Source organism: Medicago truncatula, chromosome 1 (assembly GCF_003473485.1).
Source record: "Medicago truncatula cultivar Jemalong A17 chromosome 1, MtrunA17r5.0-ANR, whole genome shotgun sequence".
NCBI classification, from domain to species: Eukaryota; Viridiplantae; Streptophyta; class Magnoliopsida; order Fabales; family Fabaceae; genus Medicago; species Medicago truncatula.
This window is the reverse complement of record NC_053042.1, coordinates 15,474,814-15,496,678: the sequence shown is the minus strand read 5'-3', so window position 1 is coordinate 15,496,678 and position 21,865 is coordinate 15,474,814. Positions and strand designations below refer to the sequence as shown.

The 21,865-nt window shown below is 33.8% G+C and overlaps 2 protein-coding genes across 2 annotated transcripts; both read right to left on the bottom strand.

Annotated features, from left to right (window-relative positions):
* Positions 1–1,094: 1,094 nt before the first annotated feature.
* On the bottom strand, positions 1,095–4,798 carry LOC25482913 (pentatricopeptide repeat-containing protein At3g23020). Its single transcript, XM_013611527.3, has 2 exons — positions 2,074–4,798; positions 1,095–1,599 (listed from the first exon to the last, which is right to left on the bottom strand). The coding sequence occupies exon 1, from the start codon at positions 4,641–4,643 to the stop codon at positions 2,172–2,174; it is 2,472 nt and encodes an 823-aa protein (XP_013466981.1). The 5' UTR covers positions 4,644–4,798; the 3' UTR covers positions 1,095–1,599; positions 2,074–2,171.
* A 5,924-nt stretch (positions 4,799–10,722) lies between these two features.
* On the bottom strand, positions 10,723–19,303 carry LOC25482911 (acylamino-acid-releasing enzyme-like; the record flags this gene model as incomplete). The annotated part of the gene is given in 15 exon segments (XM_039830181.1): positions 10,723–10,979; positions 11,069–11,145; positions 11,235–11,303; positions 11,687–11,884; positions 12,812–12,934; positions 13,077–13,137; positions 13,965–14,142; positions 14,763–14,841; positions 14,929–15,050; positions 15,137–15,219; positions 15,319–15,470; positions 18,009–18,147; positions 18,619–18,687; positions 18,781–18,996; positions 19,077–19,303. Coding segments are annotated over 15 exon segments (1,857 nt in total), but the record flags the coding sequence as incomplete, so codon positions are not given.
* Positions 19,304–21,865: the final 2,562 nt, after the last annotated feature.

Below are 21,865 nucleotides of genomic sequence, written 5' to 3'. Positions count from 1 at the left end.
TTAATATAAAAGGCAAAATTAGATTTGCAGTCTTTGAACTTAATTTCATATGATAAATTTATCATTTATATTTTTTCAATGTGATTTTAGTCAGTTTGCATATGAATTTGTAAACATCAAATTTAAAATTCAGATCAAAACATGAGTAAGAACCATATATTTTAACACTAATCATAAAGATAAAAATGACGTGAAAAAAAGATAAAGGTCGTTACCTGAAGTTAAATCAAGAGACGATGAGATTAAGTTTTTAAATATATAATAACTGAAACTTTTATAATAAAATCAAATTTTATGAATATAAAAATTAAGAATCGTTTGTTTTTTATTTATTTAACAAATAACACCCAACAAATGGATACATAATCTCTAAAAGGATTAAAATCCTTATTTTTTACAAACTACAAAGAATATAATATAATATGAAACAACAGAGCTAGCTAAAAAATAGTGATGACAATAACTATGCTTTGATAATTCAATCAGACTTAAAAGCAAATATCAATGGCACAGCAACAACATAGAGCAGCACAACATCCCTTCCAGAAACCATCACCTCTGGTAGTGGTTTGGTCTGGAATCCTTTGGTTAGGGTATCCTTCAGCTGGACCATCTTTTGTAGGGTAACCCATAGGTGGTGGGGCAGTAACATATGGAGATGTAGAATAGGTCTCACCTGGTGGTGGATATGATATAGGGGCTTGTTGATGATTGTTGAAGGTATTCATGGTTATGATGAAGTTACTAGGTAGTATATTATGCAATTTGTCATGAACCTGATTAGCCAAGACATTACGTCAGATTGCAACAGTTCCAAGCATTGTGCATTGAATATGAAACTACAAACAAACCATCAGAAAACTTCATTTTCCAAATAGCTCTACTGAAAAAAATGATAATTTGTTCCATCCATTGGAAGAGCAACAAATGCCCCACTTGGATTTCACTCTGTAAGTAATACTGGTTTGATGGGTTCTATATGAAGGATTAGCAGCAATTGCTAGTTCTGCTTCACTGTTAGGGGACAGCTCTATCATTGAAGATGTTTTGAGAATGAGAAGATTGCACATCAGAACTTCAGTATAAGAGCTGTGAACAATAAAATATACTTGATTTTGCAGAAAACAAGAATCTTTAATTCAATACTTGAGAACTAGGTTTACATACAAGTTGATTACCACATAATTGACTCAACAGAAAATTTACAAACCTAACTGTCATAACTAACTGAACTGAGCATACATATATACAATAGAAATCAAGTTGTGAAAATCTTAGCATTGTCTAGCAGGTGTATAGCAAAATCTTCTCCGGAAACCAAAGAAGGCAGTGTGTAGCATCAATGTCTCCAATAACCGAAGAGATGAGTTTAGGTGGGATATATCTTTGACAAATTTATCAAATATGCAATTTAAATATTTTCCCTAAATCCTATCTTCATTCTCAATATCAAATTACTTCTGTCATCAAAATGCAGTAAAGGGAAAAAATAAGTTCCTATAGTTCATTAATTGAAGAGATCTCAATAATCTGATTTCCACTGCCAACCTACACTGAATACTCATTAAATGAGTCAAAACATGTTCACATCCCAGAATCCTGAAAAACAACAGACAACTTGAGTCATACAGCGAAAATTCATTTCTTTTAAATGTTTGGACTTATTCTGGTGGAGAAAATTATCTTTATTCAATGAAGAGCAATGTTCAATAGGTGTGAAACAATATCATATTAGTATCAGATTATCCTATTATCATATTTCAGATATATCCTAATATTTTATGCACATCCATCCAAATTACCAAGCCAAAATATAACAGGTTACTCCCTCCATTCCTTAAGTGTCGGTAATTTTATACTTTTTTTTACTTGTCATTTTTAAGTAGTTTAACTATTGTTTTGTCAAAATTATCCATAATTATTTACCGTAGAGAGAAAGAGATGATATGAATAGATAAGAATATTATAGGAAAAAGAATTTCATTAAAAGTAACAATTTACTGCTTTTCAGCAAGTGTAAATAACCTTAAAACCACAACCAAAAAGAAACAGAGGTAGTATTATTGAAATTACCAGTGGTGATTCTAGATGTCATGACTGAAATGCTCCAATTATAGCCTCAGCCATGTAGCCATCAAATGAGCAAACAATCAGCTCCATGGAAAGCCAGACTAGGTAGCTCCATCCACGAGTAACCACTTCCATTCGTGTGTGTAATCATCTCCATTAAGCACGCATGAAAGTGCCATCATCCATGCTTGCAAGCCACGAGGAGCATTCCTCTTCACCATTACTTCTAGCATGCCAATATTCCGCTTTGAAACACCATAACTCAGCAAAAGATGTCCAAGAGCTCTGAATGTAAAATCGTCTGGCTGAATTCCAGATTCTATCATTTCCTTAAAAGTCTTTTTAGCTTCCCATAGCCTCCTATCCATTGAATACAAGCCAAGCACATTGTTATAGCTCAATAAATCAGTCAAGAATCCTAGTTTTCCCATCTCTTTTGCAATTTGAAAGGCTTCATCCAATCTTCCAATTTTCTTATACATACATAGCATCATTGCATATGAAAACTCATTTGCAATGCTGTTCTTCTTCAAGCTCTCAAATATTTCTTTCGCTTGTTCGACCATAAGTCGCTCGGTATAAAGATCAATCATACAATTAGAAGAAAATACGGAAGGACCTTGATCTGATGATTGAAGCAATGTGTATATTTCTTGTGCTTCTTTCAGGTAGCCTAATTTAGTATACAACTTCATCAAAGTGTTATGTATGGCTTGATTCCCTATGAAACCTGCCTTCCTCATTCGATCTACATAACTGTTAGCCTTTTTAACATTTGCAACATCAGCAAAAGCATTGATTAATGCACCAAAAATAATAGCATCAGGCTCCACATCATGTCCAATCATCTCATTGTATAATCCTTCCGCCATATTCAATTGGCCTAACTTTCCAAAACTTGATATCACAGCACAATATGGGATGCAATCACTCACCAATCCTGCCACCTGCATTTTATTCAGATAAGGTTTCGCAATATGTGGCTTGTCGGCACTGGCCAAAATATGTATGAGAGAACTGTAGCTGCATTCATTTGCAGCAACACCAAATTTCTTCATACAATCAAATAGTTGACATGCTTTATCATAGCAGTTCCCTATCCCATAAGCTTTAATCATCACATTAAACACAAGTACACTAAGCTTCTTCCTTTCTTTGCAACACATAAAGACTTTCTCTGCTTCTAATGTGTATCCTTTCTCGCCATATGCATCAATGTTGGCAGAATAACAGCAAGAAGTGATATTCCCATCTTGGTGAAACCTCATGAACCATAACCATGATTTCTCCAGCATATTTGATTCTACATACATCCTAGTCAACGCAGATTGGGTGAATTCATCGATCTTAAGACCTCTTTCATCCATCTCCTGTACAATCTCTTCAGCTTCTTGGACCATTTTCCGAGTTGAGTATGCATACAAAAGTGTGCGATAACTCACTACATCTGGCTCAAGGAAGGCCTCTTTCATTTTTGCAAAATATTTTGTTGCCAAATTGATATTATTATGTTTAACTAAAACAGAAATAAGGATATTATATGTCCTTGTGTCGGGTAGGCATCGAAGCTCTTCCATTCTTTTCAACAACGAACTTACTTCCCGTATGCGTCCATGATTTCCATACAAGTGAATCATTGTATTAAACGTCACCGTAGTCAGCACTACACCTTGTTTAATCATCCTAGCAAAAATTTCATACACCACTCGAATTTGACCGGCCTTCCCATATGTGTCAATCAAGGTATTATATGTATGTGAGTTTAAACAGACATTGACATGTGATACCTCATTGCAGACATGACGACGAGTATCAGCTGGATTATGATCAATCTCTATTCTCAAAGGTTCACCTCTTGACCATCTAAGAAAAAACTCTTCCGCTTTTTGAAACTCTCCAGCCCTCTTGTACAACTGAACAACAACCCCCATTGTAACCTCATCCGGTTCCATCCCTTCACTTTGCATCCTTAGAAGCCAAGCAAGCGCTTCTTCAATGAGCCCACCTTTACTATAAACATCAATCAACGTTCCATACGTCGAATTCACTGGCACAACCCCATTTTCATTCATTTCATTCCACAAGCTCTCCAAAACTCTCCACTTCCTCTCCTTCCCTAGAATCCAAAACATTATATTATAATGAATCACATTCAATTCATAACAACCCTTTTTCTTAAACCACTCAAAAATCATCAAAGCCCTCTTCCAACAAACTTGCTCCTTCAATATAATACTCATTTCCTTTTTGCCAAGTCTCTTCTCCCATGGTCCAAGTGCCTTATCCAAATCATGAATGGTATCCAAAGCTTGCAAAATCGCCAGAACACGTCCATTGTAATTTACACATTTCGTCGAACACTTGGTGTGCACATTCTTTTTCTTCAAAACAAACCCATTACTGTTAACCCTTTTATCAGCATTTTTGTGCAGATTTAAATTCTTGAATCGAGCTTCTGGGTCATTGGGATAATCAAGCAGTGGTTGTTGTTGACTGGTTTTGCTGGGAATGGAAATGGTTTCACGTGGAGGAGCAACAAGTGAAAGTGTGTTGATTTCAAGATTCAAAAGCATTGGTGTTTGAGATTGATTAACACAAAATAGTGTGAGAGGAATTAACGACGGTTTACTCAAGAAACGTTGCTATGGTTTTAGGATTCGACCATTTGCTATGGAATATGGTTTTCATTGTGTTGTGTTTCTTCCCATTTTATCTTTAACTTGTTTCAAATTCTATTCTTTTAACTAGTTTTTATTTTATTTTATTTTTTGAAAAAACTGAAAAGCAACAATATTTTTGTTTGACTCATGCCTGCATTTCATTCGTAATAAAAGTAGCAATACAAGAAGAAATATCAAAAAAAATAAAAAATAATTTGACAAAATATCAAAAGTGTGTTGATATGCAAAAATATGGACGCTACCGTTTACATCACACTTAGTAAAAACAATTATGAAGTCGTTGTAGTGATCAAAGTTCTACAATTACAAATAAGAGAATCATACTCAAAATGAGAGAATGATAGATGAATGATTAAAATAAATTATTTACATGAGAGAGATATGAACAATGTCATCAAGGTCACCAAAAATTATGTCACACAAATGTTATCTGGTATAAACCCTGAGTTTCGTAAAATTGCAAAATTTCCAACGGCTCTTTCTCCTCTCTCATTAACGGCTATTTCTTCCCCAAATATATAAATTTGGAATCCTAATGTTATAATTCGTCACCTACAGTTCAAAATCCCCAAAATTTCTTACATGAATTGATGCCAAAGTTCTTCCCCAATTCAAAAAACTTAAAACCCTAATTTTTTTGATTCAATTCGAAATTCAAAAATCAGTGGTCATTGTTGAAGATTTGGTGTTTAGAAATGATGGATGGTGGACGTATGGGCAAAAACAGCTACAACAGTCGGTCTTCATCTTCAAGCCCTATGTACAATGAAGATGTGAGAGAGCTTCAATGTTGGTGTCCTATAATTTGTGTTGTAAGAAAAGGTTTATTTAACAATGGTTATGTGATGTGTGAATGGTTTGTTTAAATAGTACTGATTTTTTCTTTTGATTGTATAGGATGATGGTGAAAATTGTAAATTTTTTATGTGGGTTGATGAAGCTGAAGAATTAGGTTATTTTAAAAACAATGGTGTTGGTCATGGAAGAAATGCAAGGTTGATGGAGAAGCCAAATGATAGTGTCAGAGAAGAGGTTTGGATGACAAGGTTGATGGATGAAGTTGATTGTGTAGGAAATGAGCTTAGGTTGATTAAGATATTGATAGGAGTAATTTGTTTGATTGAGTTGTTTAAAATGTTATTGTATTGTGTCAAGTCTGTGTAATGTTGTAATGAAAAGAGGTTGTCAATGAATGAATCCAACCATTCTGTTAAGAAATTTCAATCAAATTGGTCCTTCTATTGTATGTCTATCCATCATATCGATCCCCAAATTAGTGAAAATACCATCAAATAAGTCCTTGAATTTTCACAACATAAATCATTGTGATCTTTGGTGCATACATTTGCTGAACAAAGTAAAAAGTAAAAGACATACACTTTGATTGCAAAAAGACAGACATTCGCATACCATCATGAGTCATATATTTGATGTTCATAAGTCATTATATAGCCAAAAAAATAACGTTACATAGCTATCAAGTCATTTGATGTTCTTAAGTCATTACATATCCAAAAAAGCATAAATTAAACAAGCCCAAAAAGCATTAATGAAACTAGTCCAAAAACATAATTTAAACAAGCATCACTGCTTTGGAAATCTTGGAGTTGGGATAAACTCCATCTATTGGAGTTGTGTAGAAGTGGATGTCCCGTAATTTGGATTTAGAACTCTAATAACTCCAGGAGCAGTTGAATTTTGTGGAGCATGACCCCTCAGTGGTGTTTGTTTATGCCTGTCATTTGAAATCACTGGTTCTCTCATGTCATATTTCCTTGTACTCATTCTCTAAAATAAAATCAATCAAATCAGACCTTAAATTATAACATTATATTATCCATTAAATTAGTCCTTACATTATCACAATAAGTATCGAATCGATGCTTATCATAGAGGGTATAATTGGAAACACAGAAAAAATGACACTGAAAAGTTAAATCTCGAATTTTTACCATTTCCATCAAATTAGTCCTTGTACACGTGGCTGCCTTATTGACACGTGTACAAGACAACACAGCATGCAAGAAGACACATCATCACCACTAATGGAGCTTTTGGACGGAAGGACCATTTTGATGGACGTCTGTAAAATTCAGGGACTAAATAGATATTTCGCAAAATTCAGGAACGAATTTGGCTGATCGGTAATTCAAGGACAAATTTGAGATATTACTCGATGTATATGATGTTTCTAGAGTCCTTTGTATATATGGACTCAAAGTCCCATTGTCATGAGTTTAATCGTAAATTTGATAGCCTCGGTTCTAGTTTTATACAAATCCTTATCGTTCTCCCAATCATCAATCCATGTTTTAAACAACTATCAACAAAGTTTTGGCATATATTGGAAGTGACATTACAATATGCACGATGTTGAGGCTCAAATTTAGGATTCTCCACTTATTCGTAAGGTGAAACTATGGTCACTAAGTTTTTTGTTTTTTGGTAGATAGACAGAAATGGCAAAGCCATTATAAACTCACACACATAAGTAGAGGTATCGGGGTTCGAACCCCGATCATGACATCCGGCCTAACAATTTTGGCATTTTGTCAGTTGAGCTAGGACTTCTAGATATAATCACTAAGTTACTTGACAAAAAAATAATTTGACAAATATTTTTCTACACCTAGATTAATTCTTGGATTGGTCATACACAAATTATTTAATTAAGACAAAAGAAAACTTAGATGTTGAATGATTGAAATATTAGCATATATCGTATTGGTCAATGGTGTGGTAAATCCTTACACATAATTTTAGCAAAATAATAATTTGAAATAGAACAAGATTGTAAAATCATGTCATAATACATAATCCACGAAAAATCCTAGAAGATAGCTTAGTTGCCAAGCAAGTCAAGATTTGTACCTCTATTGCATATCTATCGTGGAATGATGGATGCTGACAAAACTCAAGTTGCCTGTTAGGGGGCCTTGAGGGTGGACGGGAGGGGCGGTAGCTCAGGGCACCAATTTTTATTATTTTTTTACTTCGTTTTTTTTTTTATAAAGCTAGAAGTTCACATAAAAGTCATGAGAAGCCTGAACCGCATATAAAACAATTCAAGCAAAAACAAAAATACAAACTCAGAAACTCAGAAACAAACAGAAAACCTCAAGTCATATCTAATCTAGTCTATGGTAATCCAAGTCTATCTCTTAACAGAAGGTGAGAGATGAAAGGAGGTGGAGAAGGCCACCACTGTGTGTAGTATAGAGAAAGTCCTTGTCCATGCTTAGCTAGAGCATCAGCCACCATGTTTCCCTCCCTAAGGATATGAACACATGAACAAGAAATGCTATTACAAAAATCCAAGAAATTTTGCCACCTAGCTCGCATCTGCCAAGGGATTCCAATATCTTTGTTGAAGGCATTGACAACTTTGAGGGAATCAGTCTCCAAACACACATGCATCAACTGCATTTCCTGAGCTCTTTCCATAGCCATCATTCCCAAATTTGCGCATAGTACTATATAGATATATTTCTTTTTACTTTGTTTTGATTAATTCTATTGAAGTAATATTTTTAGAGAACTTTGATTATAAATGAATCTTGTGCAACAAAAAATACAAGAAAATATTGAAATAATTAAAAGAACACAATTTTATTGTTTCGCCTATGGCACCAAAAAACTTAGGACCGGCCCTCTTGCCTGTATCAAAACATGTCATATAATGTGGTATATGGCGGCAAACAACGGTGGATATGATGTTGTAAGTTTTACAAAGAAAGATTTGTATTAACTATTTTGGCAAGAAAATGGATGTTGATATTAAAGATGGTGGTGATATTGTTGCTTATTAAGCTATCATCAGAGGAAGGTGGACTTGGATCCTAAGTTATATGCAAAATATTGCACCAGTAATGATGGGAAATTGAAGAGTTTGTTTTGGGAAGATGAATGGAGTCAAAATGATTGTGTCATTTGGTAATGTTATTGCGTTTGACATTGCATACAAGAAAAACAAATACATTTATCCTTTCGTTGTTTTTCCTGAAACATGACAGACATTGTGCATGGCATTTGCAGAAGAATGCTTTTGAAAATGTTAAAATTAAAGAAGTTTTTACAAATTTAAAGAAAGCAATGCACTGAAATTTCACCTAGGTGAATTTCAAGAGTTTTGGGAAGTGTTGCTGATATGAAAGAACTACAAGGTAACAATTGGATGTCTAAAACATATTTGAACAAGAAATTATGTGCAACTTATTTGGTGAAATACGGACAATTTCTCAATGTGAAACCATCAATTCACGGGTGAAGAGATATGTTAGAAAGAAATGCAGCATTTATGAGTTTATGCATAATTTTGACTAGACATTAAGAGAATATAGGAACAATGAACATATTGTTATTTTAAGAGTTATAGCTCTGATCCGATGTTGACAACTAATTTGCATAGCATGGAGATGGATTTTGCAAAATTTTACATATTAGAAATATTAAAAGAAATTAAAAACAACATTGTCGAGTCTTCAGCATTCATCTCTAAGCAGGTGGAAGTTGAAGATAAGTCGATGTTTAAGTTGACCAAAACATATGATACAACAATATCTTATATCAAATGTTTTGGTCAATTTAAACATCAACCTATCATCTACTTTCACCCACTCAAAGACGATTAATACTGAAGACTTGAGAATGTCGTTTTTAACTTCTTTAAATATCTCTAATGTGTAAGTTTTTGCAGTATCCTACACAATGCTATGCAGACCAGTTGTCAACATCGGATCAGAGCTTTAACTCTTAAAATCAGCAACTTGTTCATTGTTTCCGTATTCTCTTAATGCCGGATCAAAATTATGCATAAACTCATAAATACTGCATTTCTTTCTCTAACATATCTCTTCACCAGAGATTTGATAGCTTCTCATCCGTATGCGACCAAAAACTTCACATTGTTACACAAGATTATCCAGAAAGATATATGATTCGATCACTAGTATCTTAAAATGCTACTCATTTGCAGTACTTGTTGAACCACCCAGCAATGCTAAGGAAGCTTTCAAAATCAAACTGTGGCCTGCACATAAGTTAAACCAAGCTATTTATCAATTTTCAATTCTATTTAGACTTAAAAGAAAGTTTTTCATGTAAAGACTTGTCTACCTTTCTTTCCATGAGCATCATTTGGAAACACGATGAGTATGGTTTTCTCTATCACATGGTACTTAGTTTAGAACGTAATTCAGCTCATTAACTGAGAACCAAAGTCTTACTTACAGTCCAGTCGAAATTGGGACGCGAAGATCTTGGGCACCTAAGAGAAAAATTGTTGGTGTTTTACCTGCAAACATTAAAATATAAATCTGCAATGCCAGAATATATGAAGTATGAAATATTAGTTATATGAGAAACAGTTGCATCAAATATAAATCTTCAAAGTTGAATCAAATGATCCAATACTACTAGTTCAGCAAAATTGGAAAGCATATAACCCCAGTTTCTTAAAAAATATCAAACGATTCAGGACAGCAACAAAATTTGGGATTCAAACGATCTGTTACGTTGGGGAAATGAAATGAGGAAGTGGTTGTTGTTTTGAGCGGATTTGCTGGGAATGGAAATGGACGTGGAACAATAAGTGCAACCGTGTTGCCGGTCAAATTGAATTTATATAACTAACATCGGTCCTTCATATGACACAAAACAACAGATCCGCTCATTCTCTGTAAGTTCAATTTTGTTCATGTCAGTTTTTTTTGTTAATAATTGAGTTGAATTTTTTAATTATTGATACATTTATTGTGTAATATAAGTTTATATGTCATGAATAAAGTATTTTTAATATTATTTTAATGAGATAAACTCATAAATCGAGTCGAATTTTCGAGTTTATTTCACATAGGTAAAAGGACTTTGCTTGGTCACGGGTTCCTAAAAAAAAAAACCAACGTTGTTGAAGGATGGATTGCTCAAAGGTGGTGCGTGTTAGGCACAACCTTCTTATTGTGGACATCCATTGTTAATGAAGAGTTAGAAGATCAGCATACAAAATCATCGGTTGACATAATCTTTAAGAAAAGAGAACCATAAGACAAATACAGTTTGGTTCAATATCTTTTTCATTCTTAAAATACAGTTTGCAACATAACAGGGTATACACAAGAATATCTGGGAAGTTATAAGATTTGATCACTGATATCTGAAAATGCTCCTCATTTGCAATACTTGTTGAACCATGCAGCAATGCTAAGGAAGCTTTCAAAGTCGGATTGTGGTCTGTACATTAGTTAAACCAAACTATTTTATCAATCACAATTCACAATTCTATTTAGACTAAGAGAGATTTTTATGTAATATTTGTGTACCTTTCAATTCCATGAACATCATTTGGAAACAGGATGACTTTAACCGGCACTCCTTTTTCCTTTAAAGCCCGAGCATACTACAGATTTAAAAAATATGGTTTTCTCCATCACATGATTCATACTTTAGAAGGTAATTCAGCTCATTCTAAGAGAATCAAAATCTTACTTGTAGTCCAGTCGAAATTGGTACACGAAGATCTTGGGCACCTAAGAGAAACACTGTTGTTGTTTTTACCTGCAAACATCAAAATATAAATCTGTAATGCCAGAGTTTAACAAGTATGAAATATTATAAATAGTGTTATAAACTATAGTAGGTTTTAGAGCAGCGTATTTAATTTGAGACCAATTGTCTGCAGGTATAACTTTTGTCAAGCAATCCAAAGAAACGACAGTAAAAAACTCAATAAATTGGAATGAGGAAAAAAAGTATGAAACAAAATAAAATTTGAAGCAAGTACTGAAATATTAAAACACTTAAAGCAGTTTGCTAAAAATACCAAAGCCCACTATCCTTTTTTGAAGGAATTATTGCTCATGTACTTTCGGATAGTGCATAAAATACTGAGCAACATTAATGCAATCCAATATTTCAAAAGTTTATTTTAGTGTGCAGACCTTCGAGAGGTGTGCGATGGGAGACTTGCTATAAAATAGAGTCAGATCCTCTGCTGAAGGTGCTTCAGTTATCCTATCCCTTCCCTTGGTACCATAGCTCTCCAAAAAGCACCAATCAGGAATATCAGTTGTACCAACCATCAGCGCAAGGTTACAAACAGGATTCCTAGCAGCTGCTGCAACAAACTTCTCTGGAGCCTATAGCAATTAAAAAGACACGGTTAAATTATGAACAATCTTAAAACAAAATCTAAGATAAAATTGTGAAAGCCTATGTTTTTCACTAGGCATAATCACACCACTTTTAAAGTGAATATTTATCATGCACACCAGGTTAATTTTTAATATATGTACATCTTTCATGAATTGTTTTGAATATAAAATTCACAAACTTTTATATTATCAAATTGCTTAGAGCAATCGGGTGTTATAAAGCTTCTACATTTCCGCTACAGAGGGATCCAAGCAGAGGTCAGATCCTAGTAGCCCCATTTAAGAAGCTTTACCATATATTTTTGAGAGACCGATTCCACAACTCAATTGTGTGACCTAGTTACACGGAAGCAACTCTAAATAGTGTCAAGGCCCCCTTCATATAATCTAATTGCTTCAAAAAAATTCTACCACTGATAAGCTACGCCAAAAGCCACTTAAATTCAAAGTTGCATCAAATGATCTTATACTGGTATGTGATAGTTCAGCAAAATTGGAAATCCTATAACCCCAGTTTCTTGAAAACGATCAAACACTTTTTGTCACTTTGACATAAATAAAATTCGGGATTCAGGCCCCCATTATTTTCAGTATTCAAGCCCCCATTATGTGATATAACGATAAGTTTTGCTATTGTTTTATTGACGCTATTGTAATAAAATTAATCAACTAATAAGAATAATGACTGCCCTAGAAAAACAATATGCAGCCCTCAACATAACCTATTAATTTTGTGATTATCCAATTTACAGCATTACACGCACAAGCCCTTTTTAAGTTATCTTGACAATAAATCCAAGGCTCCAATGTCACAAAAATTGAGGTTAACTTGCAAGAATGAATAGATAGAAGAATTATTTATAAAAAATATGTATAAGATTTCAAAAGTCAAAGCATGCGGACTTGTTGTACCTGGCCAATCAAGTGGGTTGTCAGAAAGCCACCATGTGAACCACCAAGCACTGCAATCTTTGATGGACTGGCAAGTCCCAAGTCTATGACATGATCAATAGCACTGAGTACATCATTGACGTCCTGCATATGACACAGATCAAGATCCATCCTCGTATAAAAAAAAGGTCATAATATAATTTTTTAACTTGCTTAGGAAGAGAGCTGCAGTCGATTACACGGCAAAATGAAAATTTAGAACTCAGAAGGAAAAACAATTAAGAACCTGAGATCCAATCTTCCCCGGAAGAGATTGTAAGGCTTCCTCTCCAAATCCTAATGAACCTCTGCAAAATATTGTCAAGTAAGAAACTTGTAGAAGTACTAGTCCAGTAGTCCTAGACATTTGTTCAACTATACAGGACATCTAAAAGAGGCTTCAGGCATTGTGGGGTCATACTGGCTAACTCATAAAGGTATTGACAATATCAATCTTTCTTAGACAAAAGCATTTAGTATATTATACGATACACCAAGCAGATTAAAAGATTAGTTGTACACATGCTCCCTTTATTAGTAATGATAGGGACAAACCTGTCAAAACAAAGATAGGGCCAATATAGGCTAGATGTATTGATCCACACCATATCAATCTAATTATATTATTCAGATTACAATTCCCAGGTTTATCCTCTTTCACTACCAAAACACTATGATAATAAATATTTATAAACCAAATTATTGGGAAATATGAAGCTTAATAGGTAAATGATCTAGTGCAAAGAAAAACAAATGTTGAATATGATAGTAGCTTCAAGAAGAAAGGGGATAATTGAACACTATTTGGAAAGATTGTTTGTCCAAACACCCAGAATGCAATTCATTATTTAGAAGATATGTCATTTTATGTCCCTTCCACAATCACATGCATCTAAGCTGCCATGATACTCAAAAGCTTCATCAGGGGAAGGATCCCCTCAAAAGTGACATTTTGATACTCTTAGATATAAATTAATAAAGGCTTGAACTTCTTTGTCACATAATATAAGTCATATAAACAAAGCAGAGAATTTTGTGCTAAAAAGTTAATATTATAAAATCATTTTTCGGCATAAAAATCATCAAACAAATGATGAATTTTAAATTCTCAGACACTGAAGGGGCTATTATTTACCTGTAGTTGACAATCAACAAGCTATATCCAAGTGAAGAAAGAAAAGCATGTGACTTTGAAAAGCTTGACAATGAGACTGCGTGTGGTCCCCCATGAAGGACCACAATTAGTGGATCACATGCGTCGCTTTTCTTGGTTTTTGATGACACAAATATAGATTCAAAAGGTTTACAAGAACCTGAAATTGACATAAAAAATGGAAATGAAAAACAAACTTTCAGGAAAATTTCAGTTTAACTCAACTCAGCCACCAATTTTATAATATAAGGCACAATCAAGATCATCTGAATTCAATAATGATTCTGTATTCACTATATTTTCTTGCAGGTGTAGTCATACTTAAGCATGCTATCCATTAACGGAAAAGCTTACCAATTCTACACAACCTTATGATTCATTTTTTTTTCCTTCTAAATTTCCATGAACGACCTTAATACAAGTGGTTCTTTTATTTAGTAGAGCTTATATTGATCATCTTCATGAAACAGTACTTTTATTTACCATCTTCATGCAACAGTACTTTTATTTTCTCACTACCTTAGGAACAACAAAGGGACAGGACAAATAAATTTCTTATATGCCACACGAAACAACTGTAGACATCCAAGAAACATTAACTTGTGGGGTTTCTTCTTAAGTGGTTAATTGCTTCAGTAGCAGAACAATAACAGATACCAAGCCCCACATAATGCCATTGATTGTTTACTCCCACAATTTGTGATGATCAGGAAATAAGAGTTGCATTATGATAAATTTGTGCATTTAGTCTAGCCTAAAGACCCAAAGTAAATCATATACCTTTAGTTGGATTTTCAGAAGCATCCTTGACTGAGATCTTCATTATACTAAACGTAAGAGAGGACAACAAAGATCTTACCTGCAGGAAATTCCAATGATGCACTTTTAGCATACAGGAGATTGTTTTTATATGCAAAAATAACCCATACAAATAATCCATAATAACCTTGTCAGAGCATTTATATATGGGATTTGATACATCTGACCACCTCCATTCACTATTACCACCTTCCTTCTCAACAAAGGTTCCATACTTGACTTGAGGAACATCTACTGGACTGCTAGAAACTGCATATAGTTGAAACAAGTTAGACTGAAGTAACACATCATACTCCAAAAATATAGAACAAAGATAAATGAGCATCTAAAGTTACCAGCAAAAATATTGTTCCCATGCAACGTAAGGAGACTCCACGAGAAATTTGAGTCCGCAGGGGTGATTCGTTTTATTTGTCCACTATATTTGATGAAAATGAGCAGAATTTGGCAAGATGATTTGCATAATGGTTTACATAAAACCTAATAAAATATATTCCTACTGTTATAGTTACCTTACCTCAACACATTTACAGAAAGTAAAACTTGACTGCTGTGCCAGACAGAGGGTATAATCAATGTGTGGCCATCAGAAAGCCATGGATCACTAAGGATACTTGAAAAGTAAAGCCCAGGAAAGCCATCATCGTCCGCACACAGCACAACTGGTATCTTTAAAAAATAATACAAAAAAGTTGCAATAACTTCATTGAGTTTAGACAAAAACTAATCAGCCATTATGTAAAAAATGAAATTACCATACTCGTTTTATAGCTTATTTGGATAATATAGTTTAGAGATGAGTTCAGATGTTGGGTCTTGATGCTGCTTCAGTCATATGAGAAGTTGAAAAGGCATATTTCTAAGCAAACTAGTATTTGGGTTTCAAACATCTACTAGGTTTCAAAAGCTAGAATCCTCGAGGACAGTACAAACAGCCTCATGAAAATGATACTAGACATGAGACCAAGTATGGTGCACATCAAATTCAATGTCATCTATGAAAATTGAAACTGGGATTCAGATAAGAGGACAAATAAAATATGCAGTCCCAAGAAGACGAAATTGTGAAGTTTCCTAACCAGACCAAACCCTCATTCAATTGTTATAGCAAAAGCATTACCGTTTTAATCACAATAAAGACAAGTTCTAGAAACAAAAAATCATATACAAAACATAGACATAAATAACAAAACCATATTCAACATTTAAATTTTCTAAATCATTGCTGTAATACCCCAGATGTAAAAAATTCAGTATAAGTTCTTTTATCTTTGGAATTTTTTTTAAGAGAAGGGTAAAAAGGAAATTGTGCTTAAAACTTTACGGCACTTTACCGGATATTTTCGTTTGAAGAAAATGTAAAAAAAGGGCAAAATTGTCATTTTACAATAAAAGGTGTATATAAGACAAATTGTATGATTTTTCTACAAGTTTCTACTACTTTCCTACTGAAAAAAAAAATCTGAAATTATCTTCCCCTTCCTCTCTATACCATCGCCCCTCCTCTCTTGCTCACCAATCCATCAAAATAATTTCATTCTTTCAAGTGATTCTTCATGTTTTGCTAATTTCTTGAGCATAGAAGCAAAGGGAACTATTAGAAGGTTTATTCCTTCAATCTTTTCTCACGTGAGAAGTTGTTCATATGCACTCTAACAAGGATTTAAGAGGTTAAGAATGGAATTGGTGATATTGCAAAGAGAATTGAAGTTTGGAGCTATAATTTGAACATAAGAGGCAAGTTTGAGCATGTTGGAGCAAGACACAAGATCTAGGGTTTGGGCTTTTGATCTGAAGCTTGAAACGAAGCATGAGCAGCCAAGAAGTGGAAGCTATGAGCTGAAGCATAAAAAGGGATTAAAGTTCCAAAAGAGATTATTTATGGGACTGAAATGAGAATTTTTGTATGCTGGTTGATAAAGTAGGAGTATGCCGCAAGTGGGTTGGACTGTTTTAGAAAAGGAAAGACCTATAAGTTAAGGCATAAGCTATTTTGGAAAAGTGATTATGGAGTTTTAGAGATAGAAGAAGCTGCAAATTGTGGATAAGTTGCTTTCAATCTCCAGGAATGATTCACGGTGAGTTCCTTTAGTTAGTTAACTCTCCCTTTGAATAGTTTGAATCATGTCATTAAAATTGTGTTATTTACTTTTACTCAATACAAACGAGATTTTAATGGTTATGCAAAGTCATGATAATGTGAATGAAATCTTGTATGATATCAATGTTATGCAAAGTCATATGAATTGGTTCTAACAATAAAATGCTAAGCAAGACAATTGATGTATATACTTATAGAAATTATTTGAAAGAAGAATTGAAATGAGTAACATGCTCGTAGAAAGAAAGAAAAAGAAAAAAAAAATTGAGAAAATATCCGTTTGCTACAATGAAGAGATAATGTAGTCTATGAGGTACGGCTCATAGTAACAAATGCAAAAACTCCGTTTGCTAAAACGAAGAGATAATGTAGCATATGAGGTACGGCTCATAGTAATTAATGTGGTATATATGCACACATTGAAATGTATAAAAAAAAAATAATGACATGAACTTTAAGTAAGAGTTAAGATTATGATTATGATTATGTGTAAAAATAAGAATATGACATTATGATAGAATCATGATAGTATTAGGTAGTGATCCTAGTTATCCCCGATCGCTCAGTTATGTATGATAAAGACTGTATAAACCCGAAATGGGTTAAGTTTAGAACAGATGGCGATCCTAGGTTCCCTGCGATTGCCTACAACCTAGGATAGGTGGAACTCACTGAGACATCCTGTCTCACCCCAATCCCTTTTATTTATTTCAGATATTCAGGTTGCTAGATGACAGAATAGTTCGTGGTGAAGAGGCAGAAGTTGTCGGATCATAGGAAGTTCACGTAAGTGGTATTATTTCAGAGGTATAAGACGAGCATTTCCATATTTCATTAAGAGGAAATTTTTATTATTGAAATTTTAATGTATCCAATGCCAAGTTTAACACACATGCTAGATATCCTAGGTAATGTCTAGTAGGGGTGTTTCAATTGCCGTAAAAAAAACTATAGATCATGTTCTTAAGCATATGATAAAGTAGAAATTCATTCTCTTAAGCCTTAATTAATATGAGCATATAAAAATACGCAAGAGTAACAATAGATAACAAAGCTCCATGGCAATTGTTTGGATTAAAGTTAAACTGGTTGTAAAAAAAGCTTACCACATCATGAACTTTTGCAGATTGATAGAGTTTCACATCCTTCGGCCAATCAATTCTATGAAGTGAATTTGTAGCAGAATGGGCTCCAGTATCAACTGAGCTTCTTGCTGATAAAAATACAAGAAAATTTCCATCTGGGCTGGTAGAAATTTCATGTATTAGAATCAAATGTACAAATCATATTGCCACACCTATTACTAATAACTCTTGAACCATATCATGCAATGAGAACTGATAACATAAATAGCATTTAGGTAAATTTGTGATGTTTTCAGATTATTTTTTATATTCTTCAAAATATTTGCACAATAGTCATTAAAGTGTTTCCAAAAAGATATTGAAGGAAAAATGAAAATTAACTTATTAAAATTTCTTCATTCTACTTTAGCTACAATACTGACTCCATGGTACTGCTCTCTGAAATGTAAACTGATACCTTCATCATTAACCAACTTCTCAGCCATATTGTCATCAACCAATATCTTACATGCATACAAAAACTATACCACTATAGCAAATTCTAATTAAATAGATCCTCCAACATATAAACAAGAAGAGGCTAAAAAAGTCCTGATTCTGATGTGCATTGGGAAGGTGAATACCAGCTTACCTGAACCGTGGGAGAAAAGCACTACTTATGGTTTGAGTTAGGATTAGTGCATGAGCATCTTCAGTTGAGCTACATCATCACAACTTTATATTTCAGCTCAGCATAACCAAACTAAATAAAACAAAATCAATTTCAAAAAGAAATTAAACTGAAGTGACTTACTGGATCTCATTTTCATTAGGTTTTGATTCGTGTGGTGCTTTAACAGCATATACTGCACAAGCCCTGTTATAGCAGTACTTAATACCAAGTTTTCTTGTCTCATATGACCATCCAACAAAAACCAAATATTGTGCAGAGCCTTCACTTGATGGAGCCCACACAACTTGGCCAACACTCAAAAATCTGTCAATGCCTTTGACGGCTTGAACCTCTCCACTGTAAAATCACTATCGTAATTAGGATTTTTATCCATAAATAAAACCTTACCTACATAATGAATATAAACTATACAAAACCTAGTAATGTTTATGACAAAAAGTGCAGGCTGTCTTTTTCCCGCATATGTTTCTCCCCAGTCTTCCTCCCAATCTCCTTGACCTTTCCAGCTGCTGGAATCCTTGTCATCAGAACCACTTACCTTGTAGCCCTAGTCATTGAATGTAGGCTTTGCAGGGGAAGGCTCTTCAGCAACATATGCTATACGAGTTTCATCTGAGTTCCAAGAGATTCCCTCGAACCTACAATATCACAGAACAAGACACCCAAGCATAAGCTGATTGAGATAAAAAAAAATAAAAAAATAAAAAGAAAAAAAAAACAGCTAGAAAGCACGAAAACAACACAAAACACTTGAGCTACAATAAGGACATGAGAACACAGCCAAGTTTTACAAATCACAAGACATGACAATATTAGACGAGAGAGTAATGTTGATTTTATTTTAAGAAAGGTATATATAGCTTAAAGAAAATTAATTTGGTTTTGGTATTAAGATTTTTTTTTATTGTTTTTGTATTTAAAAAGAGATTAAGGGTCTGTTTGAAAAGCATAATAAGCTAGCTTATAATTTTGAGCTTATACTACAGCAGATTAAATAACAACAACAACAACCAAGCCTTATCCCACTAAGTGGGGTTGGCTACATGGATCAAATGACGTCATAGTGTTCTATCAAAAATCATATTTGGATCCAACTCATTGACCTCTAAATCCTATCTAATGGTTTTCTTAGGTCTTCCTCTACCTCTTTTAATCTGACTCTCCTCCATTTGATCTACTCTTCTAACAACGGCATCTACGGGTCTTCTCTCTACATGTCCAAACCATCTAAGCCTATTTTCTACCAACTTTTCTACTATAGGTGCTACCCCCACTCTCTCTCTAATGGTGTCATTCCTAATCCTATCCTATCTAGTCTTACCACTCGTCCAGCGCAACATCCTCATCTCCGCTACACTTACTTTACTCTCGTGTTGGCTCTTAACCGCCCAACACTCCGTACCATACAACATTGCCGGTTTGACTGCTGTCTGATAGAACTTTCCTTTCAGCTTAAGTGGTGCTTTCTTATCGCACAGCAGCTTAAAAATAAAAAGCAAATTTTCGCAGTCACACAATCTAATAGAACATAGTTAGGAGCAAACGACCCATGTTCTGATTTCGGTAAATCAGATGTAAAATACAAAGTCTGAGCCGTCCAATCTTAATCTAGCTGTCCAAATTGATAACTACGTGATTGTGTTAATGCTGGGAATCCAAATCCAAACATAGCATTCATCATTGTAAATATAATGAAATGCTAGCATGTATCTAATCATTATGATATGGACATTGGCATTCATATTAAGTTTATTGTTTATTTTTTAAAAAAAAGCTACATAAATGAGAAAAAGGGACTATATTGTCAGTGTAAACTAATTTTACATATAACTCTAATGCAAATCCAGTATTTTGTAAAAAAAAAAAATTGGTAATTAAATGTGGTTACAAAGTGAGCTTAATGCCAAGCTGCTGAATACTCATTGGATGTCCAACACTGCATCCCGATTAAACTCAAAATACATTGTAAAATACAATTTGAATATTGAAGTATTATTGAAGCGTAAGAGATGAAAATATGACACTGGAACATATTCCCTCCGGTAACTTGTAACAGTGTCATGTGGTAACTGGCCTGAACCAAGTTTATTTAAAACTGATATGGTGAATGTGTAATTTGCAGTCTGCACTCTGCACTCTGCACCATTCGATCTAAATCAATGACTAAGGGCCTATTTGTATTTTCTTTCTTATTTAAGCTTAATTACTAGCATATGTACCTGCTAGACTTTTTAAGAGAACTTATGAAAACAGCATGTTCGTAAACCGTTTCAGCTTATTTTCATAATATCTCCAAGATGGCTGATGAAAACAGCTTATATGAAAAAACAATTCAATTTTGATTTATCTTTTATTACAGAAACAACTTATACAAAACCGTGTATCATTATAAGTGTTTATGCTATAAGCTACAAATAATTGTATGTTTGGTTCTACTTCTAGAGGGGTCAATATTGATTCTGAAGGTGTAGAATTGATTGATTCCGACATGTTTGGTTGCTTTTGATTCCAAACTAAGATAAGTAGCTTTTGATTCCAAACTAAGATAAGTAGCTTTTGATTCTAGAATTGATTTTTACACAAAAAGTTCAGATGATGGGTTTGGTTCAGAAAGATTGGTGGCTAGGTGAATTAGGTTATTTTGATGGCCAATTTAGTTTAATGGGTACATATATGTAGTATTTCTTAAAGGAGGGGAGTTTTGATCCCAAAAAGTTCAGAGAAAAAAATATAATGTAATACTTTTAAAAAAAAATTAGAAAATATAACGAGGTCTGCACGTGAATTCAATCACTTGATTATATCTTATTGTAATTCGATTAGATGTATGTGTAATTTTTCCTCTTTAAAATTGTGTAATTTACTTTTACATTTTCGGTGGAAGTTCAGAGATAATTTTTCAAAGGAGACCTTGTTTTGGTGGGATTTTATCATATTTATGTAGATTAAGACCATGGATCATTTGAGGTAATGGCTTCGTGATAGCAACTAACCAAATTATCAGTAGTAAGTGAGCTTTTGCATACTTTGGTTAAGATTATGATTTTCAAAAATAGAGATTGATCGACATCCATGTGTTAGCTTGCTTTTCTAGCAGAGGCGGAGCCCTTCATAGACTCACCCAAAAAAATTAAAAAATTAACGGTCGTACATCTATTTTGTGAGATTTTAAACAATTTTGTTGCAATTTTAGTGTTCCGCCGAT